The following is a 17,388-nucleotide window of genomic DNA, read 5'->3' on the forward strand; positions in this document are numbered from 1 at the left end:
CTGAAAAAATAACGCCGTTACTCCCAACACTGATCATGAATCACATTGTGACTTTACACCTCCATGATGAAGCAGTCTTTGTAAATGGTGTTATATAGCGCTTTTCTACCTTTCAAGGCGCTTTAAACCATCTCGCCATCCACCTACTGGTGAAGCAGCACCAGGAGCAACGTGGGGTACAGTGTCTTGCTCAAGGACACTTAGACAAGTTCATCAGGGCGGAGAATTGAACCCACAACTACTCTTCCACTGAGGTACGCCACCCCATGTCCATGCCATTTGTCCATGTTTGCAGGTGTTTTAACCGTGAATAAGCAACTGGACTGTTGATTCAAGGCCTTGCTCCGCCCATTTTAACGGATGCATCCCTGGCAAAAATAGAAAATTGCCTAAACCATCCTGCAGGCTCCAGGACACATGGTCCACAGTCAATCAAGAGCGCTTACGCGGCCGCTACACTTTGAACAATAGGAAAGAATTAGAGGATAGATTTTGTGCCCGAACCCGAATGTCGAGTCGGGTCGGGCCCACATTTTAAGCATTCACGTTCGGGTCAAGTCGGGTCGGGCCGCCATGCCGGACTAATAAATTATTTAAAAAAATAAATAAAAAATAAAAAATTGGAGAGCAGGCTCTCTGCATTGCGCTTTTGCTTGTGCGTGTGCACGAATGCCGTGGCGCCGGCCGCTTTTTGTTCTTGTCCTCCCGCTGCGCCGCCCTCATTTTCTCCCTCTCTGCACCGAGTGTACACAACTCATCCTCTTGGTACTTTTCCAATTTGGAGCAGAAAGAAGCTAAAAACAAACTGAAGACGGTGGAATGGAAGAGGCAAGAATGCACTGGTAGTGACTCGTGAGGTGTGGAAAGGATTTCATTTGATCGTGGAAGATGCAACAAAAAACTGTCGGCTTCGTCGAATGTAACGAGTGCGGCACATTGCTCTCATACAACAGCAAAAAGACTGGCACTTCGACGCTGAGCAGGCATCTTAAAAGCTGTGCGGGCAAAAAAGAAACTGCTCAAACACCTTTATTATCCTTTGTTTCGAGGGCCGGACCTCTTCGAGTAGAGCAGAACATAACGGAGAAGTGCGGCAATTTTATTTCTGCACGACGACGACCAAAAAATATAACAAGTATAAGCCATAATATCCTGCTGTTCAAATTCCATTTTTAGTCAGAGCCGGTCTAATTATTTCACAGTAATAAAGAGCAAGACATGAGGCGGGGGCCGCAAGTTGCCGACTGCAGTCAAGGCCAGCCCGCAGTTTAAAGCTTTTATTTCATTTTTATTTTTTTATTTTGGTATTGTTGTCGTTACAATAAAGAATGTTATTTCAAAGCATTTGTAGTTTTATTTTATTTCATTTTTTTGCTGCTGTTCCCTCTCCTTGTCAGAGAGGCGCGTCCATGTGAGAACAATATCCCACACACTCAGAAATATGTTTAACAAACTTTCCCAGCGTTATTTCGTTGTGTGAATGCTTTGATAATTCTCAAAAAAAAAAGTAGATTATTTAAACATTAAGAAAACTTGCGTTTTTTTCTGCCAACTCGAAGAAATGAAAATGAATTGCTGCTGCTGCGTTTTTTCCGCGTCACTCAAAAAAAAAAAAAAAAAAAAAAAAAAAAAAAAACGGGTTTTCCGGGCTCGGGCCTGCAAATCTAGTTAAGTGATCGAGCTCGAGCCGGGTCGGGCCTCAATACCAGCGGGCCGTGTCGGGTCGGGCTGGATTTTTTAGGCCCGAACTAGGCTCTAGAAAGAATGGAAACAGATAAGCTCCGGAGCTACATCTTGCCAGACCCGAACCGAAGACGCATCCGGTATATTTTGGCCCTTATCCTTGGCTAGTAGCAGCAGCGATTCATCAGATTAGTCAACCGTATCCACAGAAGATTACGAACTGGAGGTATATTTCTAAGTGGAAGAACTCCTTACTTGAGGAATTCTAAGTTGCAGTGTGGACTGGCCAGTCCTTTTGAGAGGATCTCCACCCCCTCGTCCGACAGATCGTCATTGTAGCTCAGGTCCAGATGCCTCAGGTTGGATGGAGAACTGAGAACGGAAGCCAGCTGGTGACAGCTGCCTTTGTTCAGCCAACATCCACTAAGACTGGAGATCACAGGAAGGAGGAAGTCGTGAGAATGAGCCAAACCTAACTTCTGCTGACTTTAGTATGGTGCTTTGAATAAATGGTAAATGGTGTTATACTTATATAGCGCTTTTCCACCTTTCAAGGCGCTCAAAGCGCTTTACACTATATTGCCATCTACCTACTGGTGACGCAGCACCAGGAGCAATGTGGGGTTCAGTATCTTGCTCAAGGATACTTAGGCAAGTTCATCAGGGCAGAGAATCGAACCCACAACCTCTGGGTTGGGGGACAACTACTCTACCGCTGAGCCACGCCATCCCAATTATAATAGATTTTATTTGAAGATACAAAACAAGACAACAGCAAATATCAAAAGCAAATTACAAAACCCAAAGATATTATGCATTTTATTTTCTCGTTATAACATCGCCAACATTACTTGTGCTGGCCAGTCTTTGTTTTGGATGTTAAGAAGGATGTTCATCTCGTACAACCACGATGTGTGAATCGTAGTCTTGTTTTTTCTTTGTTTTTTTATAAGATTATACATTGTATTCAACTAAAATCTTGACCTATTTAAGATGTTTCAATATTTTGGATTTGATGAAATCTTTGCAATGAATCACACAGTCGTCATCACTTCAAAAGTAGCAATAGACGTCTTGATATACTAGTAGTTATCTTTCCTCTCGTCCAAACAGCCTTGAGTCAACTTCGCCAGCAGTGCCAACCATTTCCGGTTTCTTAATTCATTCACTCCAGCCATTTTTCAGACGCCATCGCCTTTGTTCATTTGCAATGATTTTGGCTGATCTGTCAAGCACCAAAGAATATTGTGTTTGATGGCTCCACAGACTTAAAAAAGAACATGTAAATTCATCAGTCATGGTTTTTTTTATACTTTTCCATTCTTGAGTTTTGTGCAGTTGAAGACCATCAATTTTTGTTTCTATACGTTTTTGGTAGCAAACTTAAGTGTTTCAATAAGTATATGAACGCACCTTTTGGAATGAATGAGTTACTTTTGTTTTGTTTTCAGATTTGTTGTCACGTTTTCTAAAAGAAATTGTTAATTTGATGTTTTTGTGTGATTTGCATTAGTTTTTTTTTTTTATTCATCTGCTTTGTAATTTTTAGTTGTTTAGTCATTTTTAGTTGTTTTGTTTGTGTTTAGTGCACTTGTTTTTGGATTTCCCATTGTGCTATTGAAATTTTCGCACATTTACTTCACTTTAGACGACTTACACTGATTTTTGAGAAGCCTTGACGACCAACAGCAGCTTCTCGAGCCCAAAAGGAAATGGGAGGTATTCACCCAGGTTAAAGGACTTCATGGTTTCGTCGTCCGTAAGTAAGAAGAAAGCCAAGGCCGACAACATGTCATTTGACATTTTATGTAAGGACATACGTCCTGCATCTAGTTCCTGCTGGATCTGCTTCAGCAATGAGTCGTCCTTCAGCTCGTTTAGGCAGTAGAACAAGTTGACATTCTCCTCTGGAGTGTTCTGTTTGATCCTTTTCTTGATCAACTTGACTGTCTTTGTCTTGCTTTGCCCGCTGTTCTGAGGAGCCTTCAGGAGTTCCCCCACTAGTTCCTGGTTGCACTGCAAGGAAAGGCCAAAGAGGAAGCGGAGAAACATATCCAGGTTTCCTTCACTTTCCAAGGCTTTCTGGAGCGCTGACTTGTGGACCTCAGTGATTGTCTTCTGCTTGAACAATTTTTTCCATCCTGAATCATCCAGTACGTTCTTGTTGTCGTGGAAGAGGCTCATCATCACGTACAGTGCTGCCAGATACTCCTGTATGGTCAGATGAACAAACTGAAACATCTTCTGTTTTTTTCTCCTGAGTGGAGGAACCTCTTTAAACACCTCTGTGAATAAACCGGAGTGTTTTGCAGCTTGGCCGTAATCAAAACCGCTGTCCGCCAGGTCCTTCTCGTAAAAGATCTGACAGTTATTCATGGTGTGGTCAAAGGCCAGCTTGGCGAGCGCTTTCACGTCAGGGATGTACTCCGCTGTATTTCTCTCCTTGGCGTTTTCCAGGTGGTGACCTATAAACGCTGAGTACATGTCAGTCAGCGTTGTGGGAAGCTCTCTCTTTTTCCCTTTGTCCAAATAATCCTGAAGAACTGTGGCGGTGAGCCAGCAGAAGATGGGAATGTGGCACATGATGAAGATGGTGCGAGATTTTCGAATGTGCTCAATGACGCGCTCCTCATTTGGGAACCTTTTCCTGAAGTACTCCAGCCTCCGGGAATCGCTAAATCCTCTCACCTCTGTTCTGCTGTCGATGAGGTCGGAGGGGATATCGCGGGCTGCCGCGGGCCGCGTGGTGATCCAAACCCTGGCGCACGGAAGCAGGTTCCCATTGATGAGATACGCCAGCAATACCTCCAGCGGGTAGGTTTCCCTCACGTCCATGTCCACTTTCCTTACTTTCTTCAAGTCGATTTTGAAGTTGCACTCGTCCAGTCCGTCGAGGATAAACAAGATCTTGATTCGGCTGCTTTCAAAATCCCGCTTCCCAGAAGTTTGCAGGTCGACAAATATATTGTTCAGTCTCTCGCTCATGTGCCTGTTTCCGCAGACAAAAGTTTGGATCAGCTCGGCCAACGTAAAGCTCTCCCCTTTCTCCATGTTTAACTCGCGGAAGGTGAAAGGAAATATGAAGTCCACGTCCTGGTTAGTATTACCGCTGGCCCAATCCGACAAAAACTTTTGAATCAGGAAGGTTTTTCCTATTCCTGCGAAGCCCACGGTGAGCATCGTGCGTATCGGTCGCCGGTTCCCGTCAGGGCTTTTGAAGATGTCGCACGGCAGGATGGACTGCTTGGCCGCGGCACACGTCTCCATCTGGAGGACCTCATGCCGCCCGTCTGGGCTGACGTCTGCCCCGCAGGTGACGTCTAGCTGCGTGTAGACGTCCTCCAGGGGCTGCTGCTGCCAGCGCTCGGTGTTGCCCTCGGAAGCAAACCTGTATGAACGCCGCAGGTTGTCTTGGAGCTCCCTCTTCAATCTGGCAATCTGAACGTCATCGTGGACGGAGAAGTCTGCGCCTGCAAGTAAGCAGCAGTGACAGCAGTTTAGGACAAAACAGTTCCATTCCACACCGAAATATTTATTGATAGATAATGACGTTACATTATTAAATATTTGACATTAATGTGATACTCATGTGAATATAAAAATAGTTTGAAATTGGCTATTCATAAACAATAAATTATATATTTCATTCAATTTTCAGATCGACCCTCTGCCAGAGCTCCAAGGGCTGAGAGGGCGAGAGGTTGAGCCAGAGGCATGAACAGACCCCTCCCAGATGTAAAAGATGACGTTTAATTTCATTGAACTGAATAGAAAGTGTGAGTTTTCAAGTTTGGTGACAATAATGTTGATTGTTTACAAACTATTGTCGAAAAGTGCCATTTTTGGAATGTAAATGACACCGTGCTCATTTGCTCAACCTCGATGTGCAATATGTCAAATAGAAGCTGAGATGTTCAATTTTTATGATCAGTTGTCAAAACCTTACTGAGAAAAAATGTATGCAATGCAAATGTGTACAAAAATGTAAGAAATTTTGAAAAAAAAGTTCATGACATTTGACGATTTAGGAATAACATTTTTTTGGGGGTGGGGGGTGGGGGGGGGGGGGTTGAATACTCATAGAAAACTCATCGAAAAATCAACCCCAAATTTCACAAAAGAAAGGAATTTCTCCCGTTCTTTGAGATGCAGAAACTCATTTCATTGTAGACACATCACGCCAATAGTTAGTTGGAGGAGCGATTCAATTTTATGATGTCAGGCATGTAATTTATTTTTATTTTAAGTGAACTGTTTTGTATTCATATAAACTGCTGTCATGTGCTGAAATAAAATTAATCAATGTACTGTTACACTGATCAATGACTTTTTAAGAACAAAGGATTTATTTTAAATTCTTAATCATTTCTCATGTTTCTCATGTGTGGCTCAAAATGACCTCATCTATTGCTCTGGTGATGCATTCCAAAGAAATAAATGTGATGAGGAAGAGCTATTGATTAGATCTCAATAAGAGCTCACCATTTTCAGATATGTCTTTGATGAAAAAGAGAAACAAAGTCTAACTAATGTTTCTGAGGGCCTCTTAGGAGCAACAGTGCAGCAACGAATGATCACAAAATGAGAAGCAATAGTTGTGTCTCAGGAGTTGAGATTGGGAAATAGATGAGCAACAAAATTTTTGCTTCGGGTCGTTTCATGGTTAACTTTCACAGTTTTCAAGTCACCTGCTTTCTACCACGGGAAGCTACGTCGGGGACTCACCTTTTATTTTCAGCATGTCGCTGCGCAGGTTCTGGGCCAAATCTTTGTTCCAGATCTTCTCCAGAATCTTGACGGTCTCATCCAGAGTGTTCTTGCCGTAATTCTTTATCAGCTCGTCAGCAATGTACGCCCGGCTGGGGTTTTCACGTACGCTTTTAGGCAGGTCTGTGAGCAACTTAAAGTTCATGAAGTCCTCCTCCCCCAGCTCCATCAGCGTGTTCAATAGCAGCTCCTTCCTGTCCAGAGCCATCCTTCTAACTTATATTCGTGTGAAGGAGGTGACCGTCAGGTATCTGCGGACGACAACTTTTATTTATTTAGTGTAACTTGAGCTCATAAACCGTTGAGTGACATAACGCAAAACACAGATGTCAGGTCTTCATTCCTCTAAGCAGTGGTCGAGTGTAACGAAGAAAAAGTATATTTCATTACTGTACTTAAGTAAATTTTTGCATTTTTGTACTTGACATGAGTACAAATGTGAAGTGGTACTTTTTACTTTTACTTCAATACATCTTACAGCACATATATGTACTTTTTAGTACACTACTTTCCAAATTTGTTTCCTGGGTTGCACGTTACTAATGATGGTTTTCTTTTTTTCTCATTATGAATCGATCACTTTCATGCCTTCGGCGCAATCGATAAGCCCCGTGCAGCTATACCTTAATTGAACACTAGAGGCAGCAACAGCGTTTCCTATCGCAGATCCTTACGCTCGGTGTCCAGAGGCATTCTTCCACCTTGTAAATGCATGAGCGAGATGACCATGGATTATATATCTGTAAACGACAACCTAATTGTAACTTGAGCTTGTAAACCATTTGAGTGACATGATGCGAGGCATGGACGTCAGGTCAATCTTTTTCATTCATGGTGGAACTCCCTTGTTGCTTTGTTTGCTACATTGTGGCAAAATGCCTGACAATATATTGGAAAACAAAATATAACAGATTCGGTCTAAATTTTCTTTTTCAAAGAGGACAGTTTGCAAACAATCGGATAATAGCTGGCAATAAGGAAATGCATTCCAAACATCATTAAACCAAGTTGCCACTTGTACTTACCACAAGAAGTTGCTCAACCTTCTTAAGCACCCACGTCTTTCCAAAAAGAAGAAAAACTTCAATGTTAGTGAACACGCATCAAGAATCGCGTCTTACGCAAAATATTATTGGGTATTTCAAGCTTAAAGACATTTTGGTGGACACAAAATGTACAGTGCACTTAAAAGACACTTTTGTGTTTCCCGTTATGCACATTATAATATTGCGATGCGATAAATGAAACAGTAGGCTAACTGATCGAAGGACCAAATTAAAAAAACAACAACTTTAAAGCGAACAAACTTGCGACTCTTTCAGCTTTTCATTTCAGTTTAAGAGAAAACTTACGCCTTGTTGTTCCCACTTCTCCTCCCGTCCGTGTGACAACTTGTCTTTCTGATCCTCCTAGACAGGGCACGCTGGGTGTAAACTTCAGTGACACCCACAACACCATATATGTGCATTATTGCCACCGTTTTTTCAGATTGAGTGGCTTTGTGCCCAGTTGGTCTCTTTTTAAAGATTGGGGGCGGGAGAAAAACTTATAACCATTGTTGTTTTCAACAATGAAAATAACAAAAATATTTCCTTGACAAACAATTTTCTCATGATGATGACGTGACGTGTAATGGTGTAACTGGTCTGCAAGGAGCTGAAGCATCTGTCTTCCTCATCCAGGTCAGGACTTGTCTTTGCGCGAAACCTCCCTCCCGATGCCTTCAAGAATGTGCGTGGGCAGCTAAAGCTGCACCCCATAAGTGGTCAGCGCGCTCGCCTGCCGTGCTAGATGAGCCATGTAACGCTGCTCCAGGCAGACCGGTTACGTTGGTGCCGTGACGGCAGTGAAGGTTTCGAGGGGTGCATGCGTGTCTGTTGTGTGCGGTGCATAGAAACCTCCCTCCTGATGCCTTCAAGCCCGAAACACCCAAGTAACCTTAACCCTAAACCGAGTGTGCGCAATATTTTTAAACCAAACATGAGCACAAAGCAAAGAGCACTGGAGGTATGAAGAGCTAAGACGAGGAAATACGATAAAGCGTGTGTAGCGTTTGGCTTTGGGCTTTGACTTCTAATACAGTAGGATATGAGGAAAGACCAGTCTGTTTACTGTGTCTAAAAATGTTTGCAGGGGCCAGCAGGAAGCCAAATGAATTAAGACACCATTTAAAGTTCCCAATCACATTGATAAGCCGCTTGATTTTTTTCCCAGTGATAACGTGCCGAATATCGTCAACAATCATCCCGCTTTGTTTCGCAGTGTTACATCAGTAAACCTGGCATACCAAATAAGGTGGCATATCAAGTTGCTCAATGTAAAATAACCCTACCTCTGTTGAAATCAACAGTATTAACACATTATGATATAATTTCACAGTTTATTTTGGTGTTTTGCAGTGACACTGATGGTTTTGTAAAGTTGTTAGCATGTTCTTATGCTATAGTTATCTGAATATCTCTTTATAGCTATGGCCACGTTCGCGTTCTGCCTTTGGCAGTGTATGTTCAATTGTATTATTGACTTTTTTATCTTGAAATGGATGCATTTAGTTTGTGGCGCTTTCACGCCCACGTGAGGGCGCACTCGCACTTGTTTACGTGAAGAAGAGTGCTCACACGCCAGAAGAACACTGACAGCTACGTAGCTCTGAGTGAGTGAGTGAGTGAGTGAGTGAGTGAGTGAGTGAGTGAGTGAGTGAGTGAGTGAGTGAGTGAGTGGGCGAGTTAGCGAGAGAGAATAGACGGCTGCGAACCTACTTTCATTGTTTATGCTTTTAAATCATCTCTACAGAGGCAACGCCTGCGTGTATCATCTTTTCTGTTGTTGTTGTGTGTTTTCCACCCGCGATCGGACACTTTGAGCCAGTTGTGTGGTTGTTTGAATGATGTGCTAATGATAGCGAACGCATGCTAACCTGTTACTTATTACTAATAGTACCTAATTATCATTCATTTACGTTGATGCGAACCTGTTTTCTATCGAGGACCAAATTGATTCAGCAAAATATACGGACGTCCAGCATTGTCTTTTGGGAGTTCGCTGTATGGCCAGGACCGAGCCGTAGCGTAGGACAGTATATTCACATTTCGTTGTTCATGCACTGTACACTGTACATTTATTTAGCATATTGTTCTCTATTGTATTTTTATATTAAATTGCCTTTCAAGATGACATGTCTGTTCTATGTGTTGGATTTTATCAAGTAAATTTCCCCCAAAAATGCGACTTATACTCCGGTGCGACTTGTATATGTTTTTTTTCTCTTCGTTGGGCATTTTATGGCTAGATCGACTTATACTCAGGAGCGACTTGTAGTCCGAAAAATACGGTATATGATTTTCAAAAGAAATGATAAGCTGTATTTGAGTATTTTTTTAACCAAATATGTCTTACTTTAGTGCATTTATTGGATGACCACTTTTTCTTTAACTTCATATTATTTGGAAGTAACGCTACTCTTTCTTGGGTACAATTTTGGGCTTCTCTACCAAACCTTGGAAAAGTAACGAACGACTCGTGTATGCCAAAAAAGCAAGAGTAACATTTTTTTCTTCACACGTTTATTCAAGTGAAATGTTTGGTGTGGTGAAACTACTGTTAAAAGTACTTTTTTCTCTCTCCAAAAGTCGATGTAACGGAATGAAAATTATGCATCACGACCCGCCTCATTGACACCGCCGGATGAGCCCTTTCAGTGCAAAGGATTGGGTCTTCTCTAGCGTGCCGACAGGATGAAAAGGAAAAGAAAACATCTGTTCAAATTTTAAGAATATTTGTTCGTCAATTGCAGCAAATGAGAGACAGAGACATTTTTGGAGTGGGAAAAAAATTGGTAGCAACCTGTTGGTTTCTTTTTTATTATTATTAATTAATTTAAAAATATATGCAAATGACAGGGGAAAAAAACAAATCCAAAAATAATTACATATGAGAAAACGCAACAACAAATCTTATAACAAAATAATGAACTCATTCACTCCCAAAGATGTGTTTCATAGAACACTTAGGTTCGTGTTCCAAAATGTATAGAAAAAAATACTTGCTGATTTGCAACTGCTCATAACTAAAGAACGGAAAAGTGTAGGGGGAAAAAATGATTTTCGTGATTCATGATTGGAATCCAGTTCTTTTTTTGGGTTTGTGTAGCCATCAAACACAATATTCTGTGGCGCTTGACAGATCAGCTAAAATCAATGTAAATGAACAAAAGGCAATGGCTTCTGAAAAATGGATTGGAGTGAATTTTTTTACCACAAACTGAGTAGGAGTTTTTCTCCAGTGTCTCCCAGTCAATATGGATTGGACTTCCAGCGCCATTACTGGCAGCCAATGAGTTAAATTTAGGGGGGTGAAATCACAATTCATGCATGAAAGGTTAAATATTTTTAACAAGAAAACTGACATTTATTTGAAATATCAGCTAAATGGGTCACTTTAATGTACTGGCATAAAAATTGGTCAGGGGTAAAAAAAGGTGAGAAGGGTGTAGAGGAAATATGTTCCGGTACACCGTACAACTAGGTCCGTCCCAAATGACTAATTTTCTCCCGATTAGGCAGCCAACTATTTTTACGATTAGTCGACTATCTAATAATCCCCCCCCCCCCTTTTTTTTTCTAATTTAGCAATGAAATTTTTAATGACACATATTAATAAAAAAAAAAAAAAACCATTTTAGAACACTTAAATTCTTTATTAAAGTACAAATAAACATGTAAATGACAATAAATCGCAAATGAATAATAAGGCCAAATGCTCATAGCATTAACTATTGAAAAAGAATGGAATGTCAACATATTTATTTATTTATTTATTTATTTATGTATTTATTCATTTATTTATTTATTTTCCCTTCAGGCATTTCAAATCCAAACAAACATACAGCATTTATATGTGTTTACAAATAATTCAACCCGATTTAAAAGGGCTGACGGGAGAAGCCGAAGCCTATTGAAACCCGTCCCCAGTATACCATATAGGATGCAGAAAATATCGAATATCAATTTTTGACATTCAGTTTGCATAATGATCACAAGTTTTTTTTTTTTTTTATAATAACCATCCCCTCTGATTGTTCATTTTCCCAATAGTCCATTGTCGATCGTGGCAATGTGCTCGTGATGTTGATTAGATCCAGTAGATTAGTTCATAATTCAGTAATTAGTTTTTTCAGTTGATTCGATCCAGAAGATGGAGAATAGCTGAGGACCGATGGTAGGCCGTGTCCGCCACTCTCCTTTTGTCGACTTAATCCTCGTCGCAGTTTTCGTTCCTTGCTGACTCCCGACGAACATTCATCTCAAGGTTGCGCAGCTTCGTAGTAGGTTGCATCGCTATTCCAGTTGAGGACTCATGGCCTGGGGGACTGGCGTTGCTAGGTCCTTCAGGCAACCGGGCTTGCACTGGGATCAATTCACTCAGTGCGTCCGTCAACTTTCACTGTAGTCGGGCTGACGACAACCACTTCATAAGGACCGATCACTGTCCCACCTGGCACAATCAGAAGCTGCCAGCAACGCACCAAAAGGAAACATCCTCGACATCATTCCACTTCGAGTGTGGTCAGACACAGCTAAGTGGAACAAAAGGACACCGGGTAACTAGTGATGAAAAGACTAGTCATCTAGATATTAGAATTAGAAAAGAGAAAGTGAAGACAAGTGATAAGTAAAGTGAACATATTCAGAACACTGACTTCACCTTTCCAACATGATTCAAAACAATCTTTAAAAAAATATTTACCATTAATAAACATACTCAAATATATAATAGTACTTTAATAGTTATTCATTGCCAATCAGATTTTTCATAAAGGGTGTCATTTTAAAGCTACTCTTCGTGTAGAATCTGAATTCTGAAGTATGTGGGATTAACTCCAGAAATCGTTATTTATATGACGTGCTTTTATTTTGAAATGTTCACTGGAAGTACGTTCGCTAAACCGCTAACAGGAAGATTAACACTCCGCAAAAAAAGCTCTTTTTGTCATTGCATATTGTGTCAGTAATCCATTTCCCCCCCTTTTTTTTCGTTTGCAAATGCTGTTAAGCAGCACTTTTTCATATTTGAAGCCTCCTTTTAACTGCAAGTTTGCGTTTTGGAGAAGACTGCCAATGTTTTATAGCAGGCTAAAGTAGGTTGTCTTTTTCCCCATCAGCCTCAATGTAGCAATGCTAACGTTTACAGTGTTCAATAAAGATGTGTTTCCTTATTTTGAATGTCTGAACTTTTAATTCTACGGCGTGTTGATGACCAATAAACATCTGTGAAAAGAACTGGAGGCTCAGCAAAGCAAAATGCCTGGACTCATTTATCCGTTCAATTGGCTGACATACTGACATGTGATCAGCATAGATGGTTAGCTCTGATTGGTTCAAATGTGCATGTTTTCTGGAACAGCAAAAAAAAAAAAAAAAAAAGCTTGTTAAATTGATGCGACAAAAAAGGGCAATGCAACATAAAATGGATCAAATCTTTAAGAGCAACAAAAGAGTTGAGGAGACTTATTTATCATATTTAGTTTTATTTGCTCTGATGGGGAGATTCAGAACATCTTAGCTGTCAATGTGCACTTTGGACTTATATTTGTTCATTTATATGAGGCTACTTATTCATTTCCTTATTATTTAAAAAAGTCAATGTTTGCGTGATCTTCGAGATATATTCCATTTCACTCTGCATAATAAAAGTCATTTGTACTTATTTTTCTGAATGTATGTTACTTATAACTTTATTATTATTTAAAAAATGAAGGTAAATCTTTACATTAACTTCAATTTTAATCAGGGGTTGCGTTAACCGAATATTTTCCGTCGTTGACCGGTTTTTTAAAATGGTGACGGAAAAAACTGAAGTCCGTCATTTTGACAGGTTGCAATTCACACCCCAGACCACAGGGTGGCGAGTGAGCATATTAATTAGCTATTGTCTCTCTTAATGCATGACGTCGTTGGCTATTCTGTCAGAATATTGTAGCGTCACCGGGGTCTGGCGGCGGCACCGTGATTGACACATCAACGCGAGGTTCTTATTGGTGCACCCGGTGTGCCAGCGCGTCATCCAATTGGTGGACTAGATTGCCGCCTGTGTATAGACCCCAATCACTTGACGTCACAACTCCGCCCCCCTGACCGGAGCCGCCTTATTGTGTGTCAGCTCGTCGTGTTTACACATTACCGCTACGTACATGCCTCCTATTACGGCGTGTTTCTAGCCGTTAACATTAATAATCAAAATGGTGAAGGCGTGTGTGGCGGTTGGTTGCAGTAACAGAGAAGATAGAGGGAGAGACTTGAAGTTCTACCGTATTCTGAGAGACCCGAAGAGGAGAGAGAGATGGACTGCTATAATTCGACAAGAAATCTGGGCACCAAACGATCACCACAGACTATGTGGTAGTCATTTTATATCTGGTAAGATGCATTTAATATATATTTAGAAGATTTTGGGCTGACAACCACAATTAAGATCATTGTGTGACGTTGGTGATTGGGGTCTATATAGTTGCCTCTTTTTCTTTGGGGGCGGAGTTGTTGTTTTGTTGGTGTTGTTGGCGGTAAGCAGAGTAAAAAGAGGGAGAAAAATACCACGACTTCCGTGTCTAATTTTTCGCCGTCAAGCAAGCGTTACAATATTAATTAAAAATGAATGAAAACTACATACTATTGAATATTCAATTCAATTCAATTTTATTTGTATAGCCCTAAATCACAACAGCAATGTCTCAAAGGGCTTTACAGAAATGAAGCAACAAAAATGAATAGATACAGTTCAAGTCCTGGGTATCCCCTATCCTTAAGACCCTCCATGCCGGCAAGGAAAAACTCCAAAAACTCCAGAGTCAATTGGGAGAAAAATGAGAAACCTCGGGGAGTACCACAGTCAGGAGAGATCCACTCCCAGGACGGATAGACAGGAACCCCAGAACTGCTAGTGGGAATTAGCAGGCGAAGTTACAGTCCGTAAAAATATAGTGGAATAAAGTAGCAAGAAGAGGTCCATCTAGCCAGATGAGACGGGGGAAGCAGCGAGGACGTCTATCCAGCCAGGGGTCCGGACAGTCAGGAGGCTGCAGCTGAAAAAAAGCCCTTCCCCAGAGGGGAGGGGGGAAAGGGGACACCGGGTGACTAGTGATGAAGAGACTAGACAACTAGATATTAACATTGGAAAATAGAAATAAAGTAAGACAAGTGGTAGGTAGAGTAAGAAAAGGAGATAGAACTCAGCGGCTGTACTTCCCCCAGCATTATAGCTTCTAGTGCAGCTTAGACTAAACTGTGAGTCTACTCCGACTTCAAGTAGCCTAACCATAAGCTTTGTCGAATAGGAACGTTTTTAATCTAATCTTAAATGTGCAGACTGTCTCGGCTTCTTTAATACTAGCTGGAAGCTGATTCCATAAAACAGGGGCTTGGTGGCTAAAGGCTCTAGCTCCGACAGTACTTTTAGAAACCCTGGGAACTACCAGTAGACCTGCATTCTGAGATCGGAGTGTTCTGTTGGGGCGGTATGGAACCAGAGCATCGGTGAGATAAGATGGCCCCAACCCATTAATGGTCTTAAATGTGAGAAGGAGTATTTTAAATTTAATTCTAAACTCGACTGGAAGCCAGTGAAGTGCCTGGAGCACAGGGGTGATGTGCTCTCTTCTATTGGTTCCTGTTAAAAGTCTTGCTGCTGCGTTTTGGACTAGCTGAAGACCTTTTAGAGAACTTTTAGGACAAGCTGCATGTAGGGAGTTACAGTAATCCAATCTCGATGTAACAAACGCGTGAATTAATTTTTCTGCATCACTTTTAGATAAAATATTTCTAATTTTGGCGATGTTGCGCAGGTGAAAGAAAGCCGTTCTACAGGTTTGTTTAATGTGTGCTTTAAATGATAAGTCAGGGTCAAATAAAACTCCTAGGTTTTTAACTGTGGTGCTGGAGGCTACACTTACATTGTCCAGTGTGACTATCTGGGCAGCTAAAGAGTCTCTCACACTTTTCGGGCCTATTATAAGGACTTCTGTCTTTTCAGGGTTAAGTAGAAGATAGTTAGTGCTCATCCAGGTATTTATATCTCGGACGCAGGTGCTTAGTTTTTCCACTTGCCTGACCTGCTCAGGTTTAATTGATAAATACAGTTGTGTGTCGTCAGCGTAACAATGAAAGTTAATGCTATGTTTTTTGATATTACCTAGAGGAAGCATATACAGCGTAAACAAGATGGGCCCGAGGACCGATCCTTGCGGCACACCATAACTAACTCTAGAGTACGATGATGATTGCTGGTTTACATTGACAAACTGGTACCTATTAGATAAATATGATTTAAACCAGCAGAGGGCTGCTCCTCTAATGCCTATGTCACATCCTAGTCTCTGCAATAAGATATTATGGTCGATTGTGTCAAAAGCTGCACTCAGGTCCAACAGAACCAGGATCGAGACTAATCCAATGTCAGCGGCAAGTAACAAGTCGTTAGTTACTTTAACTAATGCAGTTTCAGTGCTATGATGAGCTCGAAAGCCAGACTGGAAATGTTCAAATAAACTATTGTCCTGTAGGTGCTGACAGAGCTGTTTAATTACCACTCTTTCAAGGACTTTGGAGAGAAATGGTCAATTAGAAATAGGTCTATAATTGGCCAAAATGTCAGGATCAAGAGTAGGTTTTTCAAGAGCGGTTTAATAACTGCATATTTAAAGGACTGCGGCACGTAGCCAGTAACTAATGAGGTATTTATTATATTTAAGATAATGTCAATAGTTAGAGGCAGGGTCTCTTTAAAAAGTTTGGTTGGGATTGGGTCTAGGAGGCACGTTGATGGTTTGGAGGACATTATAATTGAAATTACATCGATTTGGTCTACAGTGGTAAAGTTATTTAATATTTTAGAGGGGTTTATGGGAGATTCTGAATTCTTTGTCTGCACTTTATCAGACCTAATAACTGGAAGTGATTCGTTTATTTTATTTCTAATAGTTGCGATTTTATTGTTAAAAAATTTTAGGAAGTCATCACAGCTAAGGGAGGTTGGGATATAAGGTTCTATTGAGCTGTGACTGTTTGTCAGCCTTGCTACAGTGCTGAACAGAAACCTAGGATTATTTTTGTTTTCATCTATTAAGGATGAGTAATATCTGGTTTTAGTCGTACGCAAGTACGAATATGTCATCATTATCATTTTTAAAATTTAAGTGACGGGTAAAAATAGATTATGACCGGATTTTTATGACCCTGTCAGTCAAAATGACAGACAATGAAAATGTCTAGCGCAACCTCTGGTAGTGATGCATAATTTTTTTTCCCGGTACATCGACTTTTGAAAAAAAAAAAAAAAAGTACTTATAACAGTAGTTTCACCACACCAACCATTTCACTTGAATAGATGTGTGAAGAAAAAATGCTACTCATGCTACTTTGCCATACATGAGCCGTTTGTTACTTTTCCAAAGTTGGGTAGAGAAGCCTAAAACTGTACCCAAGAAAGAGTAGCATCACTTCCAAATAAAAGACTCAAGTTAAAGAAAAGGTGGTCATCCAATAAATGCACTCAAGTAAAACATATTTGGTTAAAAGAATACTCAAATACTGCTTATTATTTCTTTTTAAAAATCATATAATCAGAGTCGTGTTACTTGGCATTGTAATTCTTTTCATTGTATTGGCGACTCGACCTCCAGACCTTCCTGCAATTCAAATAAGTCAACAAAATGAAATGTTTCCAATGTATTGATTCGAGTTCCTTTTTAATTTTTAGATGACGAACATTTATTTCAAGTTAGGGTTTTAATGTTCTCGTACAAAACAACATATTGCACAAAGAAGTGAAAATGATCAAATTTAGAACAACCATGTCAAAATTAGCAAAACTATTTCAAGTGGCCATATGACATTTTCTTTTAAATTTGTGAAAAACATAAGTTCACCAAAAAACATAAGTTCACCC

The 17,388-nt window shown here is 40.6% G+C and overlaps 1 protein-coding gene across 1 annotated transcript in view; it reads right to left on the reverse strand.

The window, feature by feature from the left end:
* Positions 1 to 17,388, reverse strand: part of LOC130928229 (uncharacterized) — a 76,250-nt gene that overhangs the window by 9,722 nt on the left and 49,140 nt on the right. Inside the window, exons 27-29 of the mRNA XM_057854603.1 lie at positions 6,409 to 6,662; positions 3,341 to 5,153; positions 1,939 to 2,112 (exon numbers count right to left, since the gene is read on the reverse strand). Of these exons, the coding sequence (XP_057710586.1) occupies positions 1,939 to 2,112; positions 3,341 to 5,153; positions 6,409 to 6,662 (2,241 nt within the window). The remainder of the gene's footprint in view (positions 1 to 1,938; positions 2,113 to 3,340; positions 5,154 to 6,408; positions 6,663 to 17,388) is intronic.

The sequence above is a fragment of the Corythoichthys intestinalis genome, chromosome 1 (genome assembly GCF_030265065.1).
Source record: "Corythoichthys intestinalis isolate RoL2023-P3 chromosome 1, ASM3026506v1, whole genome shotgun sequence".
Classification (NCBI taxonomy): Eukaryota; Metazoa; Chordata; class Actinopteri; order Syngnathiformes; family Syngnathidae; genus Corythoichthys; species Corythoichthys intestinalis.